Source organism: Nicotiana attenuata, unplaced genomic scaffold (genome assembly GCF_001879085.1).
Source record: "Nicotiana attenuata strain UT unplaced genomic scaffold, NIATTr2, whole genome shotgun sequence".
NCBI lineage: Eukaryota > Viridiplantae > Streptophyta > Magnoliopsida > Solanales > Solanaceae > Nicotiana > Nicotiana attenuata.
In genome coordinates this window covers 33,450-57,274 of record NW_017671333.1, presented here as the reverse complement: position 1 = coordinate 57,274, position 23,825 = coordinate 33,450, and the positions used below count along the sequence as shown (strand labels likewise).

Sequence of the window (23,825 nt, the reverse complement as noted above, 5' to 3'; positions counted from 1 at the left end):
CTTAAATAAATTCTGACAGTATCAACAAAGGATCTCATAAGGCTTATGGATCAGGTTTGATTTCAGATTAACAGTAAGGAAAGAACTAGGGAAGCATGAAATCAGGAATCAAGTAGGAACATACAGTATTCAATTAGCTTCATGAACACTTCAAGTGAAGTAATAACTTCATATAGACAGGGGAGCTTTACACATATATAGAATCAGGTTAAGCATGACAATGAGGAGAAAAGTTACAGATAAAGGATAGCATTCTATCAAAGAAAGCTTAACCCAAACATAAGTCTAGTTTAGCATCTAAGTGTAAAGTGGTCATGCTTCTGTTTTCACAAATTATCACTTGATTATAACAGAGTAACTAAGTCCTATTTTTAGGAAAGATAGTCTTAAAGATAAAATGCATGTCAGCTTTTCAAAAACCAATAATAACTTAAAAGGATTAGAGACATGAATGTACTATACCAAGTAAGCTTTGAATTGAATATACAACTGAAGATGTTAACTAACCAAGAGACAACCAAGTTAAGCTTAACAACAACTATCAGTCACTCATAACAAAAGAGGATCATGACTTATTTTATGAAGGAAGCATAACTTAATTTTAACAAAATGTGTACAATAGAACTACTAGGATTCATGAAGACAAGAAAGTTTAATTCGAACAAGACTAGGTCAACAGATGCAACAACAACTAGATAAGATCATAAAAATACCATAGAGACAACACAGAAGTTGCTTTCAGAGTTTAAAAGATACAAGTATAGTGAAGATAAACATATAAACACTTAGATTCATGCTTAAGTTAGATGGTGTGAACTTAGGAACCTTCAGATTCATCTCAATTACGATTATCAAACAATAATATTAAACATAGGGCTATCATAATACAGAGAAGTAACATATAAAGGTAAAGGTTGCTGCAGAATCATCAGTGAAAGACTGTGGAGTTTAGGCAAGTATGCACAATCATTCAAGACATATTACAACTTAAACATGTAGGCTATTAGAACTCAGAAATGATAATCATTAGGAATCACTTAATTACTTGATTGATCATCAATTAAAGACTTGAAAGGTAGGACAAATAATCACAAGCAGACAATAGACTATCAGAATATAAGCATTCCCATACTAATCACAAATACCATCAAACAATTATAACCATCAGAATATACATAACACGTTTATAGCATTCAAAAGAGATGAACAAAAGAGAGAGATGAGGGATGTGCCGATCTTTTTGAGTGCAGCAGACCAAACAAAGGCTCTCTCAGTTGCTTAAGACCCCAAGAACATCAAGTTTGAATCAGCGACAATACTCAAAAAATGAAAAGAAAAGAACAGTAAGGAACCCTAGGGTTTTTGAACTCACAATTGCTCTTAGATGATATCACTGTTAGGTCGACGTTCGTGTCTTTGGTGAGAACATTAAAGGCCACTTTTATAGTGTCATTTAACACTCTATGGTTTCTCAAATTCAAACCAGTAGTAGAGAGTGACACATGGTAAATGATGATAGCAAATCGAGTGAAAATCAGAAAGTAACAGAGGGGAATTTTGTGTTGAGTTTACATGAGAGAGGGAATCAATTGTTGAAGGCTTTGAACCAATGGACAAACCCTAAAACCCAGAGGTCACTCTGTTTGATTTCTGGGTATAGAATTTCATGATGAGTCTCTGTCGAAAGTTCCATGCATGCTCCGATTTGACGGAGCATAAGAGGATTTGAATTTACACGTTTAATATAGGGTTCCAGATTTTAGGCGTTTGAATTTGATCGATGAAATGGGGAAGAAACCGGCGAGATTCGCAAATTCAAAAGGCAAAGCAGATGAATTCCGGTCGATTTGTGACCTTGCACGAATTAGAGCAAGGTTTTTGGATTGATTTGGTTTATGAGGTTGAGAGAAAAGAGAGAGGAAGGGGAATGATAGGCGGCGAGGTCAGAGACGAAATGATTTAGGGTTTGGGTAATTGGGGGTTGGTCTCTAGGGTTAATAATAAAGGGGTTGATCTGGACCGTTGATCTTTTAGATCAACGGTCCTGGCATTTTGATGTTAAAACGTTTTTTTGTGGGAAAATTTCATGGCCATTGGATCCTTGTGATCCAATGATCGAGATTAAATCTCCTGGTGTTAAAAATTAAAGAGGAAATAAGGTTAAAAGTCGTGGGCCGTTGATCTAAGAAACGAACGGCCCAGATTTATTGTGTTTGTTTTGTGAGGGAGGGAGACGGGTGACGTGTCAATTGTTGATTGGTGCAAATAGAATAACTTGGATTGCCATGGTGGAAAGAGATGGTTGTTTTAGTTGGGTGTATTTTCGGACTGGGCTTATCAATTGAGCCAAGAATAATTTGAAAATGGCTATTTTTACCTTTGATTTGAGAATTACAATTGTGGAATTTTGGTCTCTTAATTCCTTTTAAATTTAATTTAGATAAACTTTATAATTTTCAATAAATGTGGTAAAAATTATAATTATTATGTAATACTAATTATTTTAAATTAATTATTTAAAAAAATACTTTGTTTTCTGCATGGTAACACTAACTTTGAATTTTCACATAATAATCTTATTAGCTAGAAATTTAAAGAGTAATTTACTAAATTAATTATATAACCTACGTAATGTATATATAAAAATTATACTAATAATCTTTAAAATAGTAAATATATTTGTAATTATATATTGTTAACACTATGCGTTTAATTTCAAAACTATCACTTGAATTAATTTGCAAGAATAGGTATTTGTTATAAGCAAACACTTTAAAAACATTTACTGTAAATTATTAAGTAAAATAAATTAATTTAAAAGGGGAGGGTCAAAATGGCCGTCAACAACCCTTACTTGGAATCATTGTTACATGTTGTTTTTCCTATTGTTGAGTTACTCTTATTTGATAGTGTCGTCACATATTATCTTTCTCATTGTTGAGTCATTCTTATTGAAACCGTTATTACTTATTACATCTTTCATTGTGAACTCGTTCTTCCATTTCTTTGTGTTCTGTAATTCTTGTGTTGATTTACATGTCGTATTCCCGTGTTATTGTTGTTGTTGTGGTACTCAGTGTTGTTGAGCTGAAGGTTATGTGTGGCTGTGATATTAGAATTGTTTCGAGGAAATATTGTGGCATATGAGCACATGCGGTGCGAGTTGTTTTATTGTGTTGTTATGTTTTTGGAACACGTGGTATTGTTGAAAGGATTGTTGGGGTGTTCTCGCATGATTTGTCATTGCTATTGTTATTATTGATATTGCACATGCGGCTTGACAAGGCGGGCTCTATATGTGGGTTTGCGCATGTGGCAAGACAAGGAGGGAATATTATTATGCGCATGTGGAGAGACAAGGCGGGCATTTACTTTATTGTTGCGCACGTGGTGAGACAAGGGGGCTATGTGGGGGATAAATTGTGATGGCCTGTGGGGCATTGTTGTTGATAATATATGTGTAGTGGTGTGCCTACTTTGTGTAAGTCATGCATTTTACATTTTTTTGTGTTGCTTATTATGTTCCATTCGTTTTCTCTGATCTTACTTGTTGACTCGAGTTGTGATAGAATACTTGCACAAGCATACACCGTAGTTAGTCACTCACACCAATCCAAGAAGATGAACCTTGATGTTTATTGATCATTTACATGTATTCGTGTATACCTGCCCTCTGTGCATGAGTTGTACTATCGGCACATGAGTTGCCCGTGCGATTATGAGATATTGTTACTGCTAGCACGTGAGTTGTCCATGCGGATATGAGATATTATCACTCTCTTAGTACGTGAGTTGTCCATGCACATATGAGGTGTTAATGATATTTGGACGTGAGTTGTCCGTGCGGTTGCAATTTGTAATGCGGGCACAAGATGCCAAGTAACTAGGGTTCATTTTTTGGGACCCGTGATTTGTGATTATGAGGTGTGGTGCCTTGGGGAAGTACTTGTATAAACCTTGTGTGAAAGCGATCATTTTTATTGGGTTGTTACTTGCTTTTCCCTTACTTGGTTTCGCCGAACTTTAGTTGTATTCTTGTTACTTTACGGTGTTATTATGTGTTGCTAGTTGTTGTTAATAGTTGTTCTACTTATTATTTAAAGTATTGTAGTATCATTCTTACCATGTTTAGCCTTATATTGTTCCATGTTAGTTTTATATTCATAATTGTACAGGTTATTATGTCTAGTAGGTGCTAAACTGTCTCTCGTCACTACTCCATTGAGGTTAGTCTTGATACTTACTAGGTACCGCTGTGGTGTACTCATGCTACGCTTTCTGCGCATTTTTGTGTAGATCCAGGTACCTCGAATCTTGTTGATCACTAGATAGTTGATCGGATATTGCCGTGGAGACTTCAAGGTATACCTGTTGTCGCGTTCGTAGGCCTCGGGGTCATCATCTGAAGTTTATTTTGTACTATTATTTCTATCCTAAAACAGTTATACTTAGAGATTTTCTAGTGAACTCGGTAGATCTGATGACTTGTACTACCAGTTTTGGGATGTTGTATATCATGTTGAGATTGTTAGCTTTATATAGAGATATCTGGTTCATGTTTAATAGTTGCTTGGTTAAAGTCGGTTATTAATTCAGTAAGTGTTAGGCTTACCTAGTCATAGAGACTAGGTGCCATCACGACATCTTACGGAGGGAAACTGGGGTCGTGACAAGTTGGTATCAGAGCTCTAGCATCGTAGGTGCTTCGAGTCATAAGCAAGTTTAGTAGAGTCTTGCGGATAAGTACAGAGACGTGTTTACTTATCTTCGAGAGGCTACGGAACTATTAGGTAACTTTACTTTTTCATTCCTATCATACGAGTTTATTGATTTTGGAGTTTCAGCCTTTGTCATTCTATCTCATACAGATGGTGAGAACACGAGCTGTATTACTGATGATGCTGCCCCTAGAGCCAGTGTTGCTAGGGGACGGGGCAGAGGCAGAGGTGAGGAGGACCACATGATACAGCTAGAGCACCTGCCAGAGCAGCAACTAAGGAGCCACCAGTAGCTCCGATTAGGGGACAGGCACCGGAGGCGCCTGTTGCTACCCCGAGACTTCAGGAGACTTTAGCACAGTTCCTGAGCATGTTTAGTACAATGGCTCAGGCAGGATTGATTCCAGTTACACCAGTTACTTCATAGACCGGGGGAGGAGCTCAGACTCCTGCCACCCATACTCCAGAGCAGCGGGTCCACATTGGTCAGGTTCCGGGTGTTATGCCAACACAGCATGTTATTCGAGTTTAGCCTAAGGTCAATTCAGGGGCATCTGAGGAAGGCCAGCTGAGACTTGAGAGATTCAAGAGGTATCGACCTCTTAGAGAAGTGCCATCGTATTCTCTACACCATTTTTGGAGACCACAGGCATTGCTTTTACTATATTCCAGCTGTCGGGAGCAGCATATCAGTGGTGGTGGGCTTATGAGAAGGGTGGCCCAGCCGATGCAACTTCACTTTCATGGACTCAATTTTTAGAGATGTTCTTGAGAGAGTTTGTCCCGTAGACCCTTTGGGATGCATGGCGCACGGAGTTCGAGCAACTGCGCCAGGGTACTATGTCAATGTCAAAGTATGCCGTTAGATTCAGTGATTTGTCCAGGCATGCACCTTCTTTGGTTCTACAGTAAGAGCGAGTCTACAGGTTCATTAAGGGGCTCAATTATGCTATCTGATTTAGCATGTTGGAAGTGGGAGATGGATGTTCCATTTCAGCAGGTGGTAGAGATCGCTCGCAAATTAGAGGATATGTGGGGTTAGGAGAGAGAGAGAGGATAGGGAGGTTAAGAGTCCTCGTGGACCGGGAGGATCTACTGATCCCTATTTTGGAGGCAGGGTACATCATGGTAGAGGTTTTGTAGGTCATCCAATTCAGTTTGCACTTCAAGCTTCACGTGGAGCTTCAGACATTCATATGTCCCAGAGTACCCGTACCGGACAGCTTCTATAGCCACATGAGCAGATAGGTTGCTTTGAGTGTCGAGTACCAGCCACATGGTGAGAGATTGTCCCAGACTCCGAACAAATGTGTTACAGTGGTGTATTCAGGCTATGAGTTCTGCTCCAGTTGCTACTATACCTGCACCGCCAGCTAGGGGTAGAGGTCAGGTAGGTAGAGGTCACCCTAGAAGGGGAGGTCGAGCCTATTGTTAAGCTCTTCCTGGTTGGGCAGATGCCGATGCACCAGACGATGTCCTTACAGGTATGGTTTCAGTTGAGTACAGAGATTCATTTGTGTTACTTCGATCCGATCCCATTAATTGGTAAGATTCATCCTATCTTGCTTCAGATATGGCTGTGTTTTGTAATTCTTTTACTCTGTTCATGTGTTTACCCCAGTTGAGAATTTTATTGTGATAGCCCATGTCTATCGTTCTGGTTTGGTTGTTCTTATAGGTAATGACACTTGGGTGGACTTTCTGTTAGCTAAATACGGTTGGATTTGATAAGATCTCTAGATAGTTTAGCCCGACTTGTGGTTTGGGTGCTCTAGTGGTATGGAAAGTTGTTCCGTGTTCTGGGTTTGGTTCTACGAGGTTGAGTTAGTAGAATGGTTTAGTTGCTGAGATGTTTATCTTACTCGTGATTCCGAGTGGAGGTTGGGAACCTGGTGTTCTTTGTGAATAGGTGTGTTTTTGTCGTGCTATATGCCAAGGTGAGTTCATATTATGGTAAAAAAATTTGTGGTCATTGTATGTGTCTTGCTTCTTCCTTGTGGAGTGGATCCGCAGTATGGTATCGGTGGGGAGTTATGCCTATTTGGATTGTTTGACGGTGCTCTCATGTTTTCCTCTTTTCATATTCATTCATATTCGAGTTATGCTTGTTGGGATTGGATTGTGATGTATGTGCCCGGGTGGCGTTCGATGTGGCTTGTTGATTGGATGAGTAGTTATGAGTCTATCATGTTTCTTGCATTATTTTTAGCGTTATGAAGTTTTGGAACAAGGTTCTAATCGATATGAGTCTGTTTGTTGGTACCCTAGGTAATAGGAAGCAATTGTTGTCAAGGTTGTTGATATGAGCATATGGATGATGTATTATGTCATGAGGGTATACCTGTTAGGTGTATGCATGAGTTGTTGTAGCTAGTTGAGGATTCTACAGTGTGTTTGTGTGATAATAGGGCATTGGTAGATGTGGAAATTTGATTCTAAGGCTCACCAACATGAGTAGGAGGAATAATCTTTGGTTGAGATGATGTTGTTAGTTTTATGTGGTTTGGTGTGGCGTGGGATCACCTGTGTGTCTGTGTATGGAGAGTTTATATAGTAATTTGATGGCTTGGGAAAGACTCTTGGTACATTCGAGGATGAACGTTTGTTTAAGAGGGGAAGAATATAACGACTCGATCGGTCATTTTGAGCTTTAAGGTTTCCGTTAAATGGTTTGAGGTCTTGAGTGGCTTCATATTGTGTATTATAACTTGCGTGCATGGTCGGATTTGATTCTAGGATGTTTCAGGACGAATTTGGATGAGTGATTCTCACTTTAGGAGCTTAAGTTGAAAATGTTAACTGGGGTTTGACTTTTGTGAAAATGAACCCGTAGCCGTATTTTGATGGGTCCTATAGGCCCGTATCATGATTTTGGACTTAGAAGTATGCCTGAAATCGAATTCAGAGGTCCTTAGGTTGAGTTGTATTGTTTTGCCGAAAGTTGGCATTTTAAAGGCTTAGAATTTTGATAAGTTGGACCGTAGGTTGACTTCATAGCTATCGTGTTTGAATTTCTGTTTTGGGACTTGGAATAGGTCCGTTTTTTCATTTGGAACTTGTCCGCAAAGTTTGGCATCATTCAGAGTTGATTTGATAGGAATCGGACGTGCAGTTGTATTTTTAGAAGTTCTTGAGTTTCATGTTGATTTCATGTATTTTGGAGGTCCAATTTATGGTTTTGGATTTTATTGTTTTGACTTGATCACGCGAGCGAGTTACTATTATGTTTTTAGACTTGTATTTATGTTTGGTTTGGAGCCTCGGGGGCTCAGATGAGTTTCGAACGCGTTGCGGAGTGTTTGATAGAGTTTAAGTTCATCTAGTTTTGCACAGATGCTTCAGGTCTCGCATTTGAGAGATATTGATCACATTTGCGACAGTTGCAAATGCGACGAAGGGATCGCTTTGCGATAAGTCTGTACTCTGTTAGGTTCGCATTTGCAAACTAAAAGTTGACTTTTGCAATGGGGGCTTGGGATAAGCTGAGTCATATTTGCGATCAATTTGATCGCTTTTGTGATATGTCCACAATTTGTATTTGCGAACAAAATGTCGCATTTGTAACGACAATAGGACAGTGAGGTTTTCACTTTTGCGAACCATTTTTCGCATTTGCGGGGTTCGCATTTGCAGGGTTCGTAGTTGCGAACCCCAGGTCGCATTTGCGACACCTGCGACTGGACAAAAAGCCGAGGGACGGAATTCTTAGTCACATTTTCACATTTTTGAACCCTAGACTCGATAGGAGGTGATTTTAAAGAGCGATTTTCATCTACAATCATGGGGTAAGTGATTTTGTTCAATTTCCAACTATTTTACATGATTATATGAGAGTTTTAACATCAAAATCTTGAGAATCAAAGTGAAATTTTGTGAAACTTTGTCTATATTTCAAAAACGAGAATTTGAGTTGTGAGAGTCGATTTGGATTCGAATTTTGAAACAAAACACATGTATGGACTCGTAGGGTTTTGGATAGTCTGAATCTACCTTTAGACCCGGGTTTTGAGCGGGTAAGCCCGAGGCTGACTTTTGTTGACTTTTGAGGAATTATGTAAAAATCATTGCTTTATTTATTGGAATTGATTTATCTTGTATTATTTGATGTTATTAAGTCGATTTTTGTTAGATTTGAGCCGAGCGGAGGTGAATTGTAAAGGAAAAGCCATTTTAGATATTGATTGAGGGCTTTTGAGGTAATTATCTTGTCTAACATTGTGCGGGATAACTACCTCGTAGGGATTGGTTTGTTTGTATTATTTGAGCTACGTGAAACACGTGTACACGAGGTGACGAGTGTGTACACGGCTTATATATGGAAATTTGACCGTCTTAGACTCTTAGGTTCTTGTGTACATTAAAATGAAGTAGTCTTATCATGTAAAATCCTCCATTGCTAAATTTGCCCTTATGTGTCCTATTCAAAGTTGATTGGTTCATGTTCTACCCTTTATTGCCATGTTATCTCTTCTGTAGTTGATTATCCTTAATTGAAGTTATTGTTATCTCTTCCATCGTTGACGTATCTTTATTTAAAGTCATTGTTACATGTTATCTCTCTTATTGTTGAGTTATCCTTACTTGGAATCATTGTTACATATTGTCTCTCTTATTGTTGAGTTATTCTTATTTGAAGTCATTGTTACATGTTATCTATCTTAGTGTTGAGGTACCCTTACTTGGAATCATTGTTACATGTTATCTCTCATATTGTTGAGTTACTCTTATTTGATAGCGTTGTTACACATTATCTTTCTTATTGTTGAGTCATTCTTATTGAAACTGTTATTACTTATCATGTCTTTCATTGTGAGCTCGTTCTTTCGTTTCTTTGTGTTCTATAATTCTTGTGTTGATTTACTTGTTGTACTCCCGTGTTATTGTTGTTGTTGTGGTACTCAGTGTTGTTGAGACGAGGGATATGTGTGGTTGTGGTATTAGAATTGTTTCGAGGAAATGTTGTGGCATATGTGGTGCGAGTTGTTATACTGTGTTGTTATGTTTTTGGCACACGTGGTATTGTTGAAAGGATTGTTGGGTGTTCGCACGTAAGTTGTCCGTGCTATGTTTATTATTCATATTGCACATGCGGCATGACAAGGCGGGCTATATATGTGGGTTTGCGCATGTGGTGAGACAAGGCGGGAATATTATTATGCACGTATGGCGAGACAAGGCGGGCATTTACTTTATTATTGTGCACGTGGCGAGAGAAGGGGGCCTATGTCGGGGATGAATTGTGATGAATTATGATGACTTGTGATGGCCTGGGGGCATTGTTTTTTATGTGTATTGGTGTGCTTACTTTGTGTGAGTCATTCATTTTACGTTTTGTTGTGTTGTTTCCTATGTACCATTCGTTGTCTCTGATCTTACTTGTTGACTCGAGTTGTGATAGAATACTTGTACAAGCATACACCGTAGTTAGTCACTCATACCAGTGGAAGAAGATGAACCTTGATGTTTATTGATCATTTACATGTATTCTTGTATACCTGCCCTCTGCGCTTGAGTTGTACTATTGGCACGTGAATTGTCCGTGTGATTATGAGATATTGTTACTACTATCACGTGAGTTGTCCGTGCGGATACGAGATATTGTTACTCTCTTAGCACGTGAGTTATCCGTGCAGATATGAGGTGTTAATGGTATTGGCACATGAGTTGTTTGTGCAGTTACAATTTGTAATGTCGGGCACAAGATGCCAAGTGACTAGGGTTCGTGCTTTGGGACCCGTGATATATGATTATGAGGTGTGGTACCTCAAGGAAGTTCTTGTATAAACCTTGTGTGAAAGTGGTTGTTTTTATTGGGTTGTTACTTGTTTTTCCTTTACTTGGTTTCACCTAACTTTAACTGTATTCTGGTTACTTTACGGCGTTATTACGTGTTGCTCCTTGGTGGTAATTATTGTTCTAGTTCTTATTGCAAGTATTGTAGCATCATTCTTTCCATGTTTAGCCTTATATTGTTCCCTGTTAGTTTTATATTCATAATTGTACAGGTTATTATGTCTAGTAGAAGTCTTAACTGTCTCTCATCACTACTCCACCGAGGTTAGTCTTGATACTTACTGGGTACCGATGTGGTGTACTCATGCTACGCTTTCTGCACATTTTTGTGCAGATCCAGGTACATCGGAGATTGTTGATCATTAGATAGTCGATCGGATATTGCCGTGGAGACTTCAAGATATACTTGCCGTTGTGTTCGCAAGCCTCGGAGTCACCTTCTGAAGTTTATTTTGTACTGTTATTTCTATTCCGAAACAGTTGTACTTAGAAATTTTCTAGTGAACTCAGTAGAGCTTATGACTTGTACTACCGATTTTGGGATGTTGTATATCATGTTGGGATTGTTGGCTTTGTATAGAGATATCTGGTTCATGTTTAATAGTTGTTTGGTTAAAATCGGTTATTAATTCAGTATGTGTTAGGCTTACCTAGTCATAGAGGCTAAGTGTCATCACGACATCCTACGGAGGGAAACTGAGGTCGTGACAGTGTTGCTGCAAATGTTTGGGAACACATAAATAAATTGTGTATATTGTGATTTTTGGGTGCAGAAACGACATAAAAATATATATTGCTAACATAATTGTATACAAGGTATACAATTACGTTACCTTGTATACAATTGTATTTAAATTGTAGTTTTTGACCGGATTTTGAATACAAAATTTGTATTTAAGTTGTAGATAAATTGTGGAACTTTACCAGATATTGTATATAGTTTGTAAAAAACTTTAGTTACTTTCTATAAATAGGAAAACTTAGATAAACCGGATGAATAAGTTTAAAATTTCGTATATATACAAAAAAAGTCCCAAAAATTAAATCTGATAGAAGAATCAGTGAAGGACCAAAAGCAATATAGAAAAAAACGTACAAAGGCATACATAACAAAAAGTACTAGAAACACTAGAGATCTTCATTGTATAGGGTAAAATGTGCTATGCCAAATGGCCGCTTAAAAGAATGACACATGGAACCGGATGCAATTATCCTGCTTGGTACCGGAAGGAATGACACTCATAAAGAGACAATAAATACCCTCCGCTCGATGGCATTAATGAAGAATATTCCACAGCATTGAGTGCACTGCTCGTTACGGAGAACTTTTCATTTATACTCACCGTTACACCTTCATCAATGGCCTCATAATTGACATTAAAGAATGGCACAATCCTAGGACTTTGTTCCCTAGACGTAGCTATAAATAGTGAGCTCTGCTATCATTGTAAAGGGAGACGCACTCTCTGGCAAATTGATACTATAATCTATTCAAAGCACTATACAACTTTATCTTCTCACTTTGTGTTCTTATTATTGCTGCACCCGGAATCATTATTTATGTTATTTCGTCTTCACATCAAGGCTAAGTGTACATATCTCGTCAATTACTTCACTATTTCATGATCGAATTAATTAACTTGTCTAGAAACCACCTACAAATTCAATTTTATCGTATTACGGGTAAACAGTTTGGTGCCCATCGTAGGGCCTAAACAGTCCTGTAATTAAGTCTATCTTTGCCTCATTTACTAACGTGTTTTTTCCATTTGTCTTAGCAAAATCATAAGAAATGGCAGATAACGGTGTTAACAACACACACAATCCTGAGGTTCGAGGAGACCAGTCTCATCTCGAGGATTAATCAGTGACACCCACAATGAGGGGAACGATGCCACGCCGGTCCACGTCAGGCGATACCCGTGACATGTTCGGGAGACAACTCCCAATGATGCTGAAGAAGAGCATGTTCTTGATGCGGTAAGGGCCTTACAAGAGGAACAAGCGATCATTCTGTGCCATCACACACGGTAGGATAAGGTTATAGTGGAGTTGTAGCAGGTGTTATCGGGGGTTCCAATAACGCAAATACACGAGATCCAGTTCCTTCTAATATTCCCCCAAATCAAACAACTCATAGGACTGACAACAACACCCCGAGGGGCGAAGTTGGCTCCGATGGAGCTGGGGGGAGCGGATCCGGACCTAATAACGAAAATGATCCCTTCCAGAATGAAATCTTACGGTTTATGAGAGAAGTGAATGCCCGCATGGACCAAATCCCGGGCGCACCCCCGGTGTTGAAAGGACCGGACTCAAAGAAGTATACTCAGTTGTCGTACAAACCAAACGCGACACCCGAATTAATCCTGAAGCAGTTTTAAATGCCCAACGTGGCAAAATATGATGGAACTTAAGACCCTCAGGAGCATATTACCACCTACACAATGATGGAACAGATTGAATCTGTTTTGCTGAAGAAATTCGGAGAGACTCTCACGAGGGGCGCCTAGATGCGGTATTCACCGTTACCCGAGCATTCCATAGATTCCTTTGAGATGCCCGTACATTCTTTTATTAAGGCTCATGCCGAGGCCAGAAAGGTGCAGGCCCGAAAGGCCAACATATTCAGAATTGCACAAGGAGAATCTAAGTTGCTGCGAGAGTTCGTTACCTGGTTTCAAAATGAGAGGATGTTTCTCCCGGCTATTCCGAACGAATGGGCGACTTCACCAAGGGACTGAATCAGAGAAGTTCAGATGTTTCCCGGAAACTGAAGGAAAGTTTTCTTGAGTTCCAAGCAATGACTTGGGCGGATGTCCACAACCAGTACGGATCAAAGATAAGGATCGAAGATGATCAGGTTGGTTTCCCGTCGTCAGCAAAGGGACGGGAAAAGAACAAAGAAAGATCAAAAGATGATTTTCACACGGACATACGATGTTTGAGGGCCAATTTTAGCCATATGAACAGACCAAAGGATGCGGCAGGGGGTTCCGGTCCGCAGACAGCTTCGCTACCGACAGAAGGACAGATCGCAGTCGGAAAAATAGATCATTGCAGGACAAAAAAGCGCTATGTACGCGGGATCCTTCCTACCCCAGACTTTCAGAATACAATTTAAATGTTAGTATAATAGAGTTGGTATCAGCCATGAGAAACATCAAAGAAGCACGGTTTCCAAAGCCGAAGAGATCTGATCCCATCTAAAGGGATCCTAACTTGTAGTGTGAATACCATGGGACGAATGGCCATCGAATTGGGGACTGCCGACATCTTCGGAAAGAAGTGGCGACAGTGTTGAAGAATGGTCATCTTAGAGAATTCTTGATTGACTGGACCAAGAACAACTATGGTCGCAATCGGGATAATACAGAACCCTCGAAAGCAGGAGAAGATCTCCCGCGCCTGACGATCAACATGATCTTTGGAGGGAACGAGTTCAACGGGGTCACCTTCTCGGCAGCAAAAAAGACAAAAGTGTTAATAACTCATAGTAAGAGACTCTGGGAAGTTGCCAAATATGATATCCCTTCCACGGAGGAGGACGCAAATGGATTGCTGCTACCGCACAACGATTCACTGGTAATTTATTTAAATGTGCTAGATTTTAAAATTAATTGTGTTCTAGTGGATCCGGGAAGTTCGGACAATATCATACAATGGAGAGTATTGGAACAAGCCAAACTCACCAGAAGCATCATTCCGGCAACAAAACTCCTCGTCGGATTCAACCTCGCGAGCGTGACAATCCGAGGAGAGATTTTGTTGCCCATGAACACCGAACGAGTGATGAAAATGAGTCATTTTGAAGTGGTAGATGGTGATATGGGATATAATATTATTCTTGGAAGACCATGGTTACACGAGATGAGAGTTGTACCATCAATGTACCATCAGTTGATGAAATTTTCAACACCCGAAGGAATTAAACAGATCAGGGGCGACCAACCGGTGGCAAGGGAGATGAATGCAATTTCGATTTCCAGTAGCAAAGGGAAGGAACACGCGGCATAGCAACTATAGGAACCAGTGCCCGATCCCGAATCGAATAAAGTTAGCCCGGGGGTAGAAGCGCCGGAATCCTATCAGGTGCCAAGATATTTCCAGGTACCAGAAGAGATGGATGCAACAAAATCCACGGCGAAAGAGCTCGAGCAAGTTGCATTGTTCGAACAATTCTTAGAAAGGAAATTCCACTTGGGGACAGGACTTCACCCTGAACTCAGGTCTGGCTTTATTAAATTTCTTAAATCTAATGCCGATTGTTTTGCATGGTCGCATGCAGATATGATAGGTATCCCAATGGAGGTACCCATACACAAGTTAAGTTTGGATCCTAACATACCTCCGGTAAGATAAAAGAACCGCCCTATTGCAGAGGCCAGAAATAAATTCATCAAAGACGAGGTAACTCGCTTACTTAATATCGCTTCGACTCGAGAGGTAAAGTGTCCAGACTAGCTAGCTAATGTAGTCGTAGTTTCTAAGAAGAACAATAAATTTCGCATGTGCGTAGATTATACGAACTTGGATAAGGCGTGCCTAAAAAAGTCGTTCCCACTGCCAAACATCGATCAAATGATCGATGCGACGTCCGAGCATGAGTTAATGAGTTTCCTTAATGCTTATTCCGGGTACAACCAAATTAAGATGAACCCAGAGAATCAGGAAAACACTTTGTTCATAACGAATTTCGGCACATATTTCTATAATGTGATGCCCTCCGGGTTGTAGAACACCAAAGCCACTTATCAGCCGCTCATAAACAAGATGTTTGATAAACAAATAGGAAAAATTATGGAAGTTTATATTGACGATATGCTCGTTAAGTCTTTGAATGCAGGTGATCACCTTAAGCATCTGCAAGAGACTTTTGACATCCTAATGAAGCATAACATGAAGCTTAACCCCGACAAATACACGTTCGGGTTCAGCTCGGGCAAGTTCCTCGGATTTCTGGTATCACAAAGGGGGATTGAGGTGAACCCCGATAAGATCAAGGCCACGGAATACATCCCGGACCAGCTGTCAAGCGTGAAAGAAGTTCATCGGCTCATGAGAAGATTGACAGCTTTGAGCAAGTTCATTTCCCGGTCGTCAGAAAAACGCCACCATTTCTTCGTATTGCTCAAAAATAAAAACAACTTCGAATGGACCTCAGAATGCCAGCAGGCCTTGAAAGATTTGAAAAAATACTTGTTAAGCCCTCCGTTACTTTCAAAACCAAAGGAAGGTGAAACATTGTTGGCCTACCTCGCAATCTCGGAAGTAGCTTTTAACTGCAGTTTTAGTCCATGAGGACGAAGGTACACAATCTCCCATCTATTACGTTAGTAAATTTTTAACGGGAGCGGAAACTCGCTACCCGCATTTGGAGAAGCTGGCCGTAGCTCTCATAGTCACCGCTCGAAAGTTGAGGCCCTACTTCCAGTGTCACCTGATAGCTGTGGTGACCATATTTCCCTTGCGGGACATCCTTCACAAATCCTAACTCTCGGGTATGTTGGCCAAATGGGCCGTCGAAATGACTGAGTTCGACATAGAATATAAACCAAGGACTGCGATTAAGTCACAAGTCTTGGCTGACTTTATGGTCGATTTCAGTCCAGGATTGTTGCCTCTAGCAAACAAAGAGGCAGTGATGGTGTCGAAATGAACATTGGGAGTTTGGACCTTATTTATAGACGCAGCCTCTAACGTGAAAGAGTTCGGGCTTGGCATAGTATTAACCACACCTTCGGGAGAAACACTAAGGAGAGCCATTAGAATGGTTCCTTTAACTAACAGAGAAGCAGAGTATGAGGCTTTTATTGCAGGACTCGAACTAGCCCGGGGACTATATTCTGAGGTCATAGAAATTAAGTGCGACTCACAACTAGTGGTAAATCAGGTCTACGGGATCTTCGAAACCAAAGAGAGGTGCATGCAACAATATGTGATAAAAGTTCAGGCTTTACTAGCTCAATTTCGGGAGTGGTCGATTACTCATATCCTGAGGGAAGAAGACGCAGAAGCAGATGCACTTGCTAAACTCAGCTCATCAACAGAAATAAAGGGATCAGAGTCTGGGACGATAGTACAACTGATGCACTCGATCCTGGATGCAGATAGCTACTATGAGGTAAATACGACGAATTTTGTTTGGGACTGGAGGAATGAAATCATCGATTATCTCAAGCACGGGAAGCTTCCCAAAGACTCCAAGGTATCTCGGGCATTGTGCACCAAAGCAGAGCGATATAGCTTTAAAGGAGGCCAACTGTACATAAACTCTTTCCAAGGCCCGCTGGCCCGATGCTTGGGGGCATCCGAAGCTAATTATATTATGCGAGAAGTCCACGAAGGGCAATGCGAAAACCATTCGGGCGTGGATTCCTTAGTGCTAAAACTGGTAAGGGCGGGATATTATTGGCCCCCCATGGAACAAGATGCCAAAGCCTTCGTACAAAAATGTGATAAGTGCCGACGCTATGCATCACTGGTACATCAATCGGCAGAACGACTTCATTCGGTTCTGTCTCCATGGCCATTCATGAAATGGGGAATGGACATCGTCGGACCACTGCTGCCGGCTCCCGGTAAGGTAAGATTTGTTTTGATTTTAACTAACTATTTTTCTATGTGGGTGGAAGCGGGTCCTTATCAAAAGATTGGAGAACGCGAAGTGGTGGATTTCTTGTGGGAAAACATAATTTGCAGGTTCGGAATACCAAAGGAGATAGCATGCGATAATGGGCCATAATTTATTGGCACAAAAATCACAAAGTTCCTCGAAGATTTGAAAATAAAGAGGATCACATCTTCACTCTACCACCCTAGCGCAAATGGTCAAGCGGAGTCAACGAACAAAGTGGTTACCAATGGTTAACAAAGTGGTCAACGAACAGAGTTTTATGGGCGTATCGAACAATGCCCAAACCAAGCATAGGAGAAACACCCTTTTCCCTTGTGTACGGAGCAGAAGCCTTAATTCCGTTGGAAGTAGGGGAACCTACCTTGAGATATTTCCAAGCAAATGAAGAGTCAAACAACGAAGCAATGTTAGTAAACTTGGAGCTACTCAATGAGCGCAGGGACTTGGCGCATATAAGAATGGCGGCCCAAAAGCAGAGAACGGAACGATATTATAATTGAAGAACCAACCTCCGTTATTATTACATCCCATACTTTAATATTAGGATGAGTTGTAGTAATCCATATGAGCTTGAAGTGACTAAGACCATTCATAAGGTTATAGAGGATTTGTGACTATGTTATTATAAGACCTCGTAAGTTTAACAACCTTGATACCATTATATACATTTGATATGGTATTTTGAATGGAATATTTTTGTAAAAAAGTTTGAAAAATATGATTTTATATAGTTACTAATATGACTACTTTCGAATATGGTTAAAATTATACACATAATATGAGAAAGTTTATGAGATTTTCTTTATTGTAAAGATAAAAATTATTTTCTCACAAGAAAAGAAGGTTATCTTTTTACCATTTTAAGAATTAAGCGTACGAAAATTTGTACTCTTTATATGAGATTAGAAAAATTATAAGTTGAGAAAATATATGGATTTTTACATGGATGTTTCAATGAAATAATAGTGTATGTATTGATTTTATACGGTACCACATGACCATGATAGTAAGATGAATAAAGTGTGTTAAAAGTGAGTAGTATTTTAAGTAATTTAAAATAATTCTTAATTATGTGGGTAATTGGTTAATTATTGGTTAGTGGAAGATTAACAATTAATTAATAATTAGTGAATGATTAATTAGGATCTTGGATAAGCCTAAAAGGCCTTAACGTGGCAGCCAAGAGAGCCAAGGATTGTGACTCATTAAGTCCATATATAGGTGGCACATATGTGGCTTAGTCATCTAGTATGTGGGGCCCACACCCACCAAGCTTTAAAACATCTCTAATTCACATTAAGAGATGTTGTCTATCATATGAGAAAGGAAGGCTTCAGCCAACTCAAACAACAATTTGCATCTTAGTATCTTAAGTAACGTGATTTTTTTTTAAACAAAATTCAAGCAAGAGCTCTTAGCATCTTAGCAACGTGAGATGTTGCAATTTTAAGGGAGTACGGTGTAATCTTTCTCAAGAATATCATACGGATTTCCCCTACTTTGATCCGCCGTTGCATGATTTTTGCAAAAAGACGTGTGTTAGAGGGATTGTCAAGAGAATCAGGTAAGGTATGTTAAGGCTAGTCCTTCTTTCTTTTGGCATGATCCAAGTAACGATACGTAAACGTAATGACGTTCCATAAATGGTTCTACTCTTAGCAGTTAAAGATATCTATGTTATTCATTCCCGTAAAGTGATATCCAAGCACGTCTAAGTATGTATCTAGTTCCCTATTGAGGTATTTGATAAAGATGTTAATGATCATCATGGTATTATATGCGTCATTATTTACCATCGAGCTACGGCTGGTCGGGAAATCATGCATTTACCACCGAGCTATGGTCGGTTGGGCAGTTACATATTTATCATCGAGCTATGGCCGGTCGAGCAGTCATGCATTTACCATCGAGCTACGGCCAGTTGGACAGTTACATATTTACCACCAAGCTATGGCCGGTCGGGCAGTCATGCATTTACCACCGAGCTACGGCCGGTTGGGCAGTTGCATATTTACCATTGAGTATGGTGGGTCGGGCAATCATGCATTTATCACCGCGCTACGATCGGTCTGGCAGTTATCACTGATCAGTTGTGCAGCCATGCATCATAAGATATGGATTTTAGTCCCAAAGAGAAGCATTATATATATAAGTATAATAAGTATGCATATACAGTGGCACTTCAAAGATTCAGGTTGATTCTTATATGTCTTTAATTAATATTGACTTATTGTCATGTTTCAATTCCGTCTTACATACTCGGTACGTTATTCGTACTGATGTCCTTTTGTTGGGGACGCTGCAATAATGCGTGCAGGTATAGATAATCTATTTGACGAGCCCTCATAGTAGACGAGGTTAGCATTCAGCGAAGGATCGATAAGACTCCACCTCATTTGGAGTGCAGCCGAGTCTATGAGTCATCGTGTCAGAGTTTTGCTACAGACTTATGGGTAGGCCGGTGCTCTGTCCTGTTTGATGTCTAATACTCTTAGAGGCTTTGTAGACGGAGGTTCATTTTGTATAGTATGTCAGAGGCCCTGACGGCCCATATGTATTCATGTTTTAAGAAAGATGGTTCATTGATACAGTATTTTCCCACTTACAGTTATACGTTACGAGTTGTGGCCCACTTATAGTTATACATTATGAGTTGTGGCCCACTTATAGTTATACATTATGAGTTGTGGCCCAGTTGCAGTTATACGTTACGAGTTGTGGCCATGTTGTCCCGTGATAGTTACAAAGAAAAAAAGAGTTACAGAGTGGTTCGATCGGGCCAGTACGGCACCGGGTGCCAGCCACGCCTCCCTAGGTTTGGGGCGTGACAGTTATTCCAAAGTAGGAGACTTGGTCCTAAGGAAAGTAACTCGAACAACCCGGGAGCTCAACGCAGGGAAGCTAAGTCCAAAATGGGAAGGCCCCTACCAGGTTTCAGCTGTCACCGGGAAAGGTTCGTATGAATTAGAGAATCAAGACAAAGAAAAGTTGCCCAGCAACTGGAACGTGGCACACCTCAAAAGATATTATTGCTGATGAACATCGCCTGTACTGAAAGTATGTGCTGCACTTTTTTCCCCTTCGTTCAGTTTTTGTCCCAATTGGGTTTTTTTGACAAGGTTCTTAACGAGGCAGTAACAGAAATTATACTACGAAGAAACCTTCAACAACAACAATAAGACCTTTAATAACAAGGCACGCAAGCGAAAAGCCACTACAGGGCGGTTAGATCATCTTTGGCCCAATGGCAAATTCCCACTGGGAAATTAATTTTGCTATTGGACAAAGATTACCCAACCGTTCACAAGTGCAAACCACTAAAGAATTGTTAGATAGTCCTTTTCTCGATAGCATAAATTCCAAAGGGGAAGCGAAGTTTGTTACCGAGCATAAGATTGTCTAGCAATTCATTAGTGGGGTCCTCGAAGGTGCAAAAAATTCCAATGTCCCAATTCGCATTTTCCGCATTCGAACACTGGGGGGATGATATGAGGATACGGCAACAAATACTGCCACGTCTACCGGGAAATGAAAATCAAAAACATAGTTGTATCATCGGGACTGGGGACTGTGTGGACAGCCTCGTGGAAACAAGTTGTAGAAGTTAGCCACGAGTAATGGCAATTTCATTTTTAGCATAACAAATGCTTATGTACTTTTTGAAAATGGAAGGAATAAAATGAAATCCTTTTTATTTCTATCTTGTTTCTTCTCTAAACGATGAATTAACTTTGTAATTTGAAAGTTAAACAAGTACTTCAAATGCTAGAGCCGTAATGAACGGGAGACGTCCTCTTCAAGAGCACCGTAAACATAAGAGGGGACTCTCTTATAAAAACCCTCACATAAAAGGGTTTATTTCGAAAGAACCTATGCCTGGAATCAAAATGCCTTCGGGGAAAAATACACCCGAAGCCTTGCACAAAAAGACGCAAAAAGCAAACTTGCGCAAATACTTATAAAAACCCTCACGTTAAAGGGTTGATTTTGGAAGAACCTATGCCTGAAATCAAAATTCCTTTGGGGAATAATACACCCAAGGCCTTGCATAATCAGACACAAACAGTAATACTTGCGCAAAAAACAATGCAAAGTTTAAAACTTGCATAAATGTTCAAACGAAAGAACGCAGAAAGACTCATACAATACCTGAACAAAAGATATTTTTATTTACAATAAACGTGCCAAAATAGCACAAGTAAAAAAAGTTGGTAAAAGAAAGAAAAAGCTAAACTGCTACCTCTCTGGAACCCGGAGGAAGAGAAGTGTCCGCGCCCCTAGGGGGAGCAGGTAGATCCGCTGACGGCTCAACATTTTGGCCATAATCATTTGGGCCCTCAGCATCATCATCTTCCGGTTCTTCTTCAGTTCCCGAGAACTCAGAACCAGAACTAGAAGAACCAGAAGCATCAGGCTCTACCGGGAGACCACTTTTAGCAGCTAACTCAAGCTCACAGGCCTTAGCAATTTCGGCATCAAAGTCAATGATACCATCTTTGGCCTCTTCCAAGGTTTTTCTCCTTATGTTGTACATAGCATAAGTTTTCTCAACAACGAGGGAAGCCGCTCGGCGCTTAAGTTCTTCTTTGAGTTGGGTTACCTCAGCAGAAAGGTTTTCCCGGGCGGATCTAATAGACTTGAGGCTAACATCAAGATCGCCGATAGTAGAGCTAAAAAATCTATTATGCTTAATAGTCCTCTTACGCTTCTCCTCCAACTCGGAATATTTCATCCCCGCAGTAGCAAGCTCTTTAGTCTTTGAATTCAAGGCTGCCTCTAAATTGGTCAATCTTTCAGCGGAGGTTGCTCACGATCGGATGCAGCAAAAATGACATTATGAACTTCAACCCATTTGGCCTTAGCCTCTTCAAATTGAACCCTAAATGGGGCAATCTCTTGACTAAGGGTCTTCACTTCCTACTCACTTTGCTGCAAACGAGTTTCAAACATGACAGCCTCAGCAGATTTGGTTTCCAATTCCGAGAGGCGAATAATGGCTTGATCCCGTTCAACCAAAAGTTGATCCCGCTCGGAGGTAAGTTCCTCCTTTTCCCAAATCAACCTCTGAAGGCCCTCAAAAGCAAGGAAGTTGGCCTACGCAATAAGAGGAGCACATTCAAGATATTTTCAAACAAAAATAGAAGAAATAACAAAAGAAGTAAAGAGTGTACCGCTGCGGCGTTGTGCATGGAATTATTCAACAAGCACTCTCACGAGAGAGCTTGTATCTTTTCCCAGTCTTTTTTAAAGCCAAAGGCTTCAGATAGTTAGCAAGTTCCACCAGCCGGGATAGCAAATTGCATCTGGTGGAGATTGAGAGAGTAACGTTCCTCCCCCTTTGTGGATCTTCTGAAGGGGCGGCATAATTTTGCCCCAAATTCCCATGAACTGGGGACTGGGGAAGAGGAACACCTTCTTCTTGGTCAGGTGCGGCCTGTGGAGATGATGTAGCAGTTGCTGATGGAAGAGCTGGTGAAGAAGGAGATGAAGATGATAGTGGTAAAGAATGAGAAGCAGCTACAGGGAATGTAGTGCTGGTTTTTGGTTGCTCATCAACCTAAGACGGCAGGGTCCCGATATTAGCCTCGCGATACCAGGTGTGGCGACTGGGATCGGGCAACAAGAGTTGGCATTTTCCACCATTTCAAACTCCCCCTAGAGCGTCGATACATCGTCCTCGGTTGGTGTAACTAACTCCACAAGTTGAGCATCCTGTTGAGATGATAAGGATCGTTGTCATCTATGTAGAGAAGCTCCCTCATCACTAGCTTCTCCATCATCGCCGATCATAATGGTTTCTATGACCGGCCCAGGAAGAGGGCTAGTCACCACAACTTCCGGAGACGACTCGAGGGCAACAGTCTTCGCCCTCTTATTCTTTTCCCCGGCCGCGGAGGAACGCCTTCTTTTTAGTTGCTTGTTCTCCAGCAGGGGACTCTGTAATGAAACAATGGTACCCGAAGCAGGCCCGGAGATACCTGATCGAGTAAGCGCCTCCTTAAGCAGCCTCGCCGCATCATCAGGATCAGCCAAAACATCCTCCTCAGGGATAACAACCGAGCCAGCGGGTAGACCTGATTTTAGAAAAAGGGGAGAAGAGATAGGATCAATCAATTTCCTTACATAAAAAGCAGAAACGAGATGAGGCTAAGTTACCATGATTTTTGGCCTTCTACCCGTATTTGAGGGCCAGTTCTTTTCACGTGCGGGTTTCGGGCATAGTGAGGTCCAAGATTTTTTGGACCCATCGGTCCAAGCCTTCAACCCTATGTGGAACCTATCGAGTTGCTGAAACAGGCGAAGGATGGAGAATCAATATGAGTATGAAGAAATTTCTAATGAAAGGAATGTTACAAGGAACTTATGAGTGCGGTTCCATGATCCCGGAAAGGATGAAGTCGTTTCCAGAATGATCTCATTGGTGGCAACTGTAATGAACCGTTACATCCACCTACCGTCGTTGTCATCATCCATGCTAGATAAGAGAGAATAGGGGCCGCGGTTGCAGAACTTTATCATTCCCCCGCGGAAGATTTTGGGGGAATAGAGATTCATCAAATGAGCTAAAGATAGCTCCTCTCCCGTCTCTTGGCACAAACGCCGAAGACAATCAATCATCCTCCACACAGAAGGACTTACTTGTGCCAAGCACACCTAGAAGCAGAGGTAGAATTCCA

The 23,825-nt window shown here is 40.6% G+C and overlaps 1 protein-coding gene across 1 annotated transcript; it reads left to right on the top strand.

Moving 5' to 3' along the window:
- The first annotated feature begins 13,230 nt into the window (after positions 1-13,230).
- On the top strand, positions 13,231-14,528 carry LOC109207619. The gene is made up of 2 exons (XM_019370566.1): positions 13,231-13,590; positions 13,740-14,528. Exons 1-2 carry the CDS (start codon positions 13,231-13,233, stop codon positions 14,526-14,528), a joined length of 1,149 nt encoding a protein of 382 aa, XP_019226111.1.
- The last annotated feature ends 9,297 nt before the right edge of the window (positions 14,529-23,825 follow it).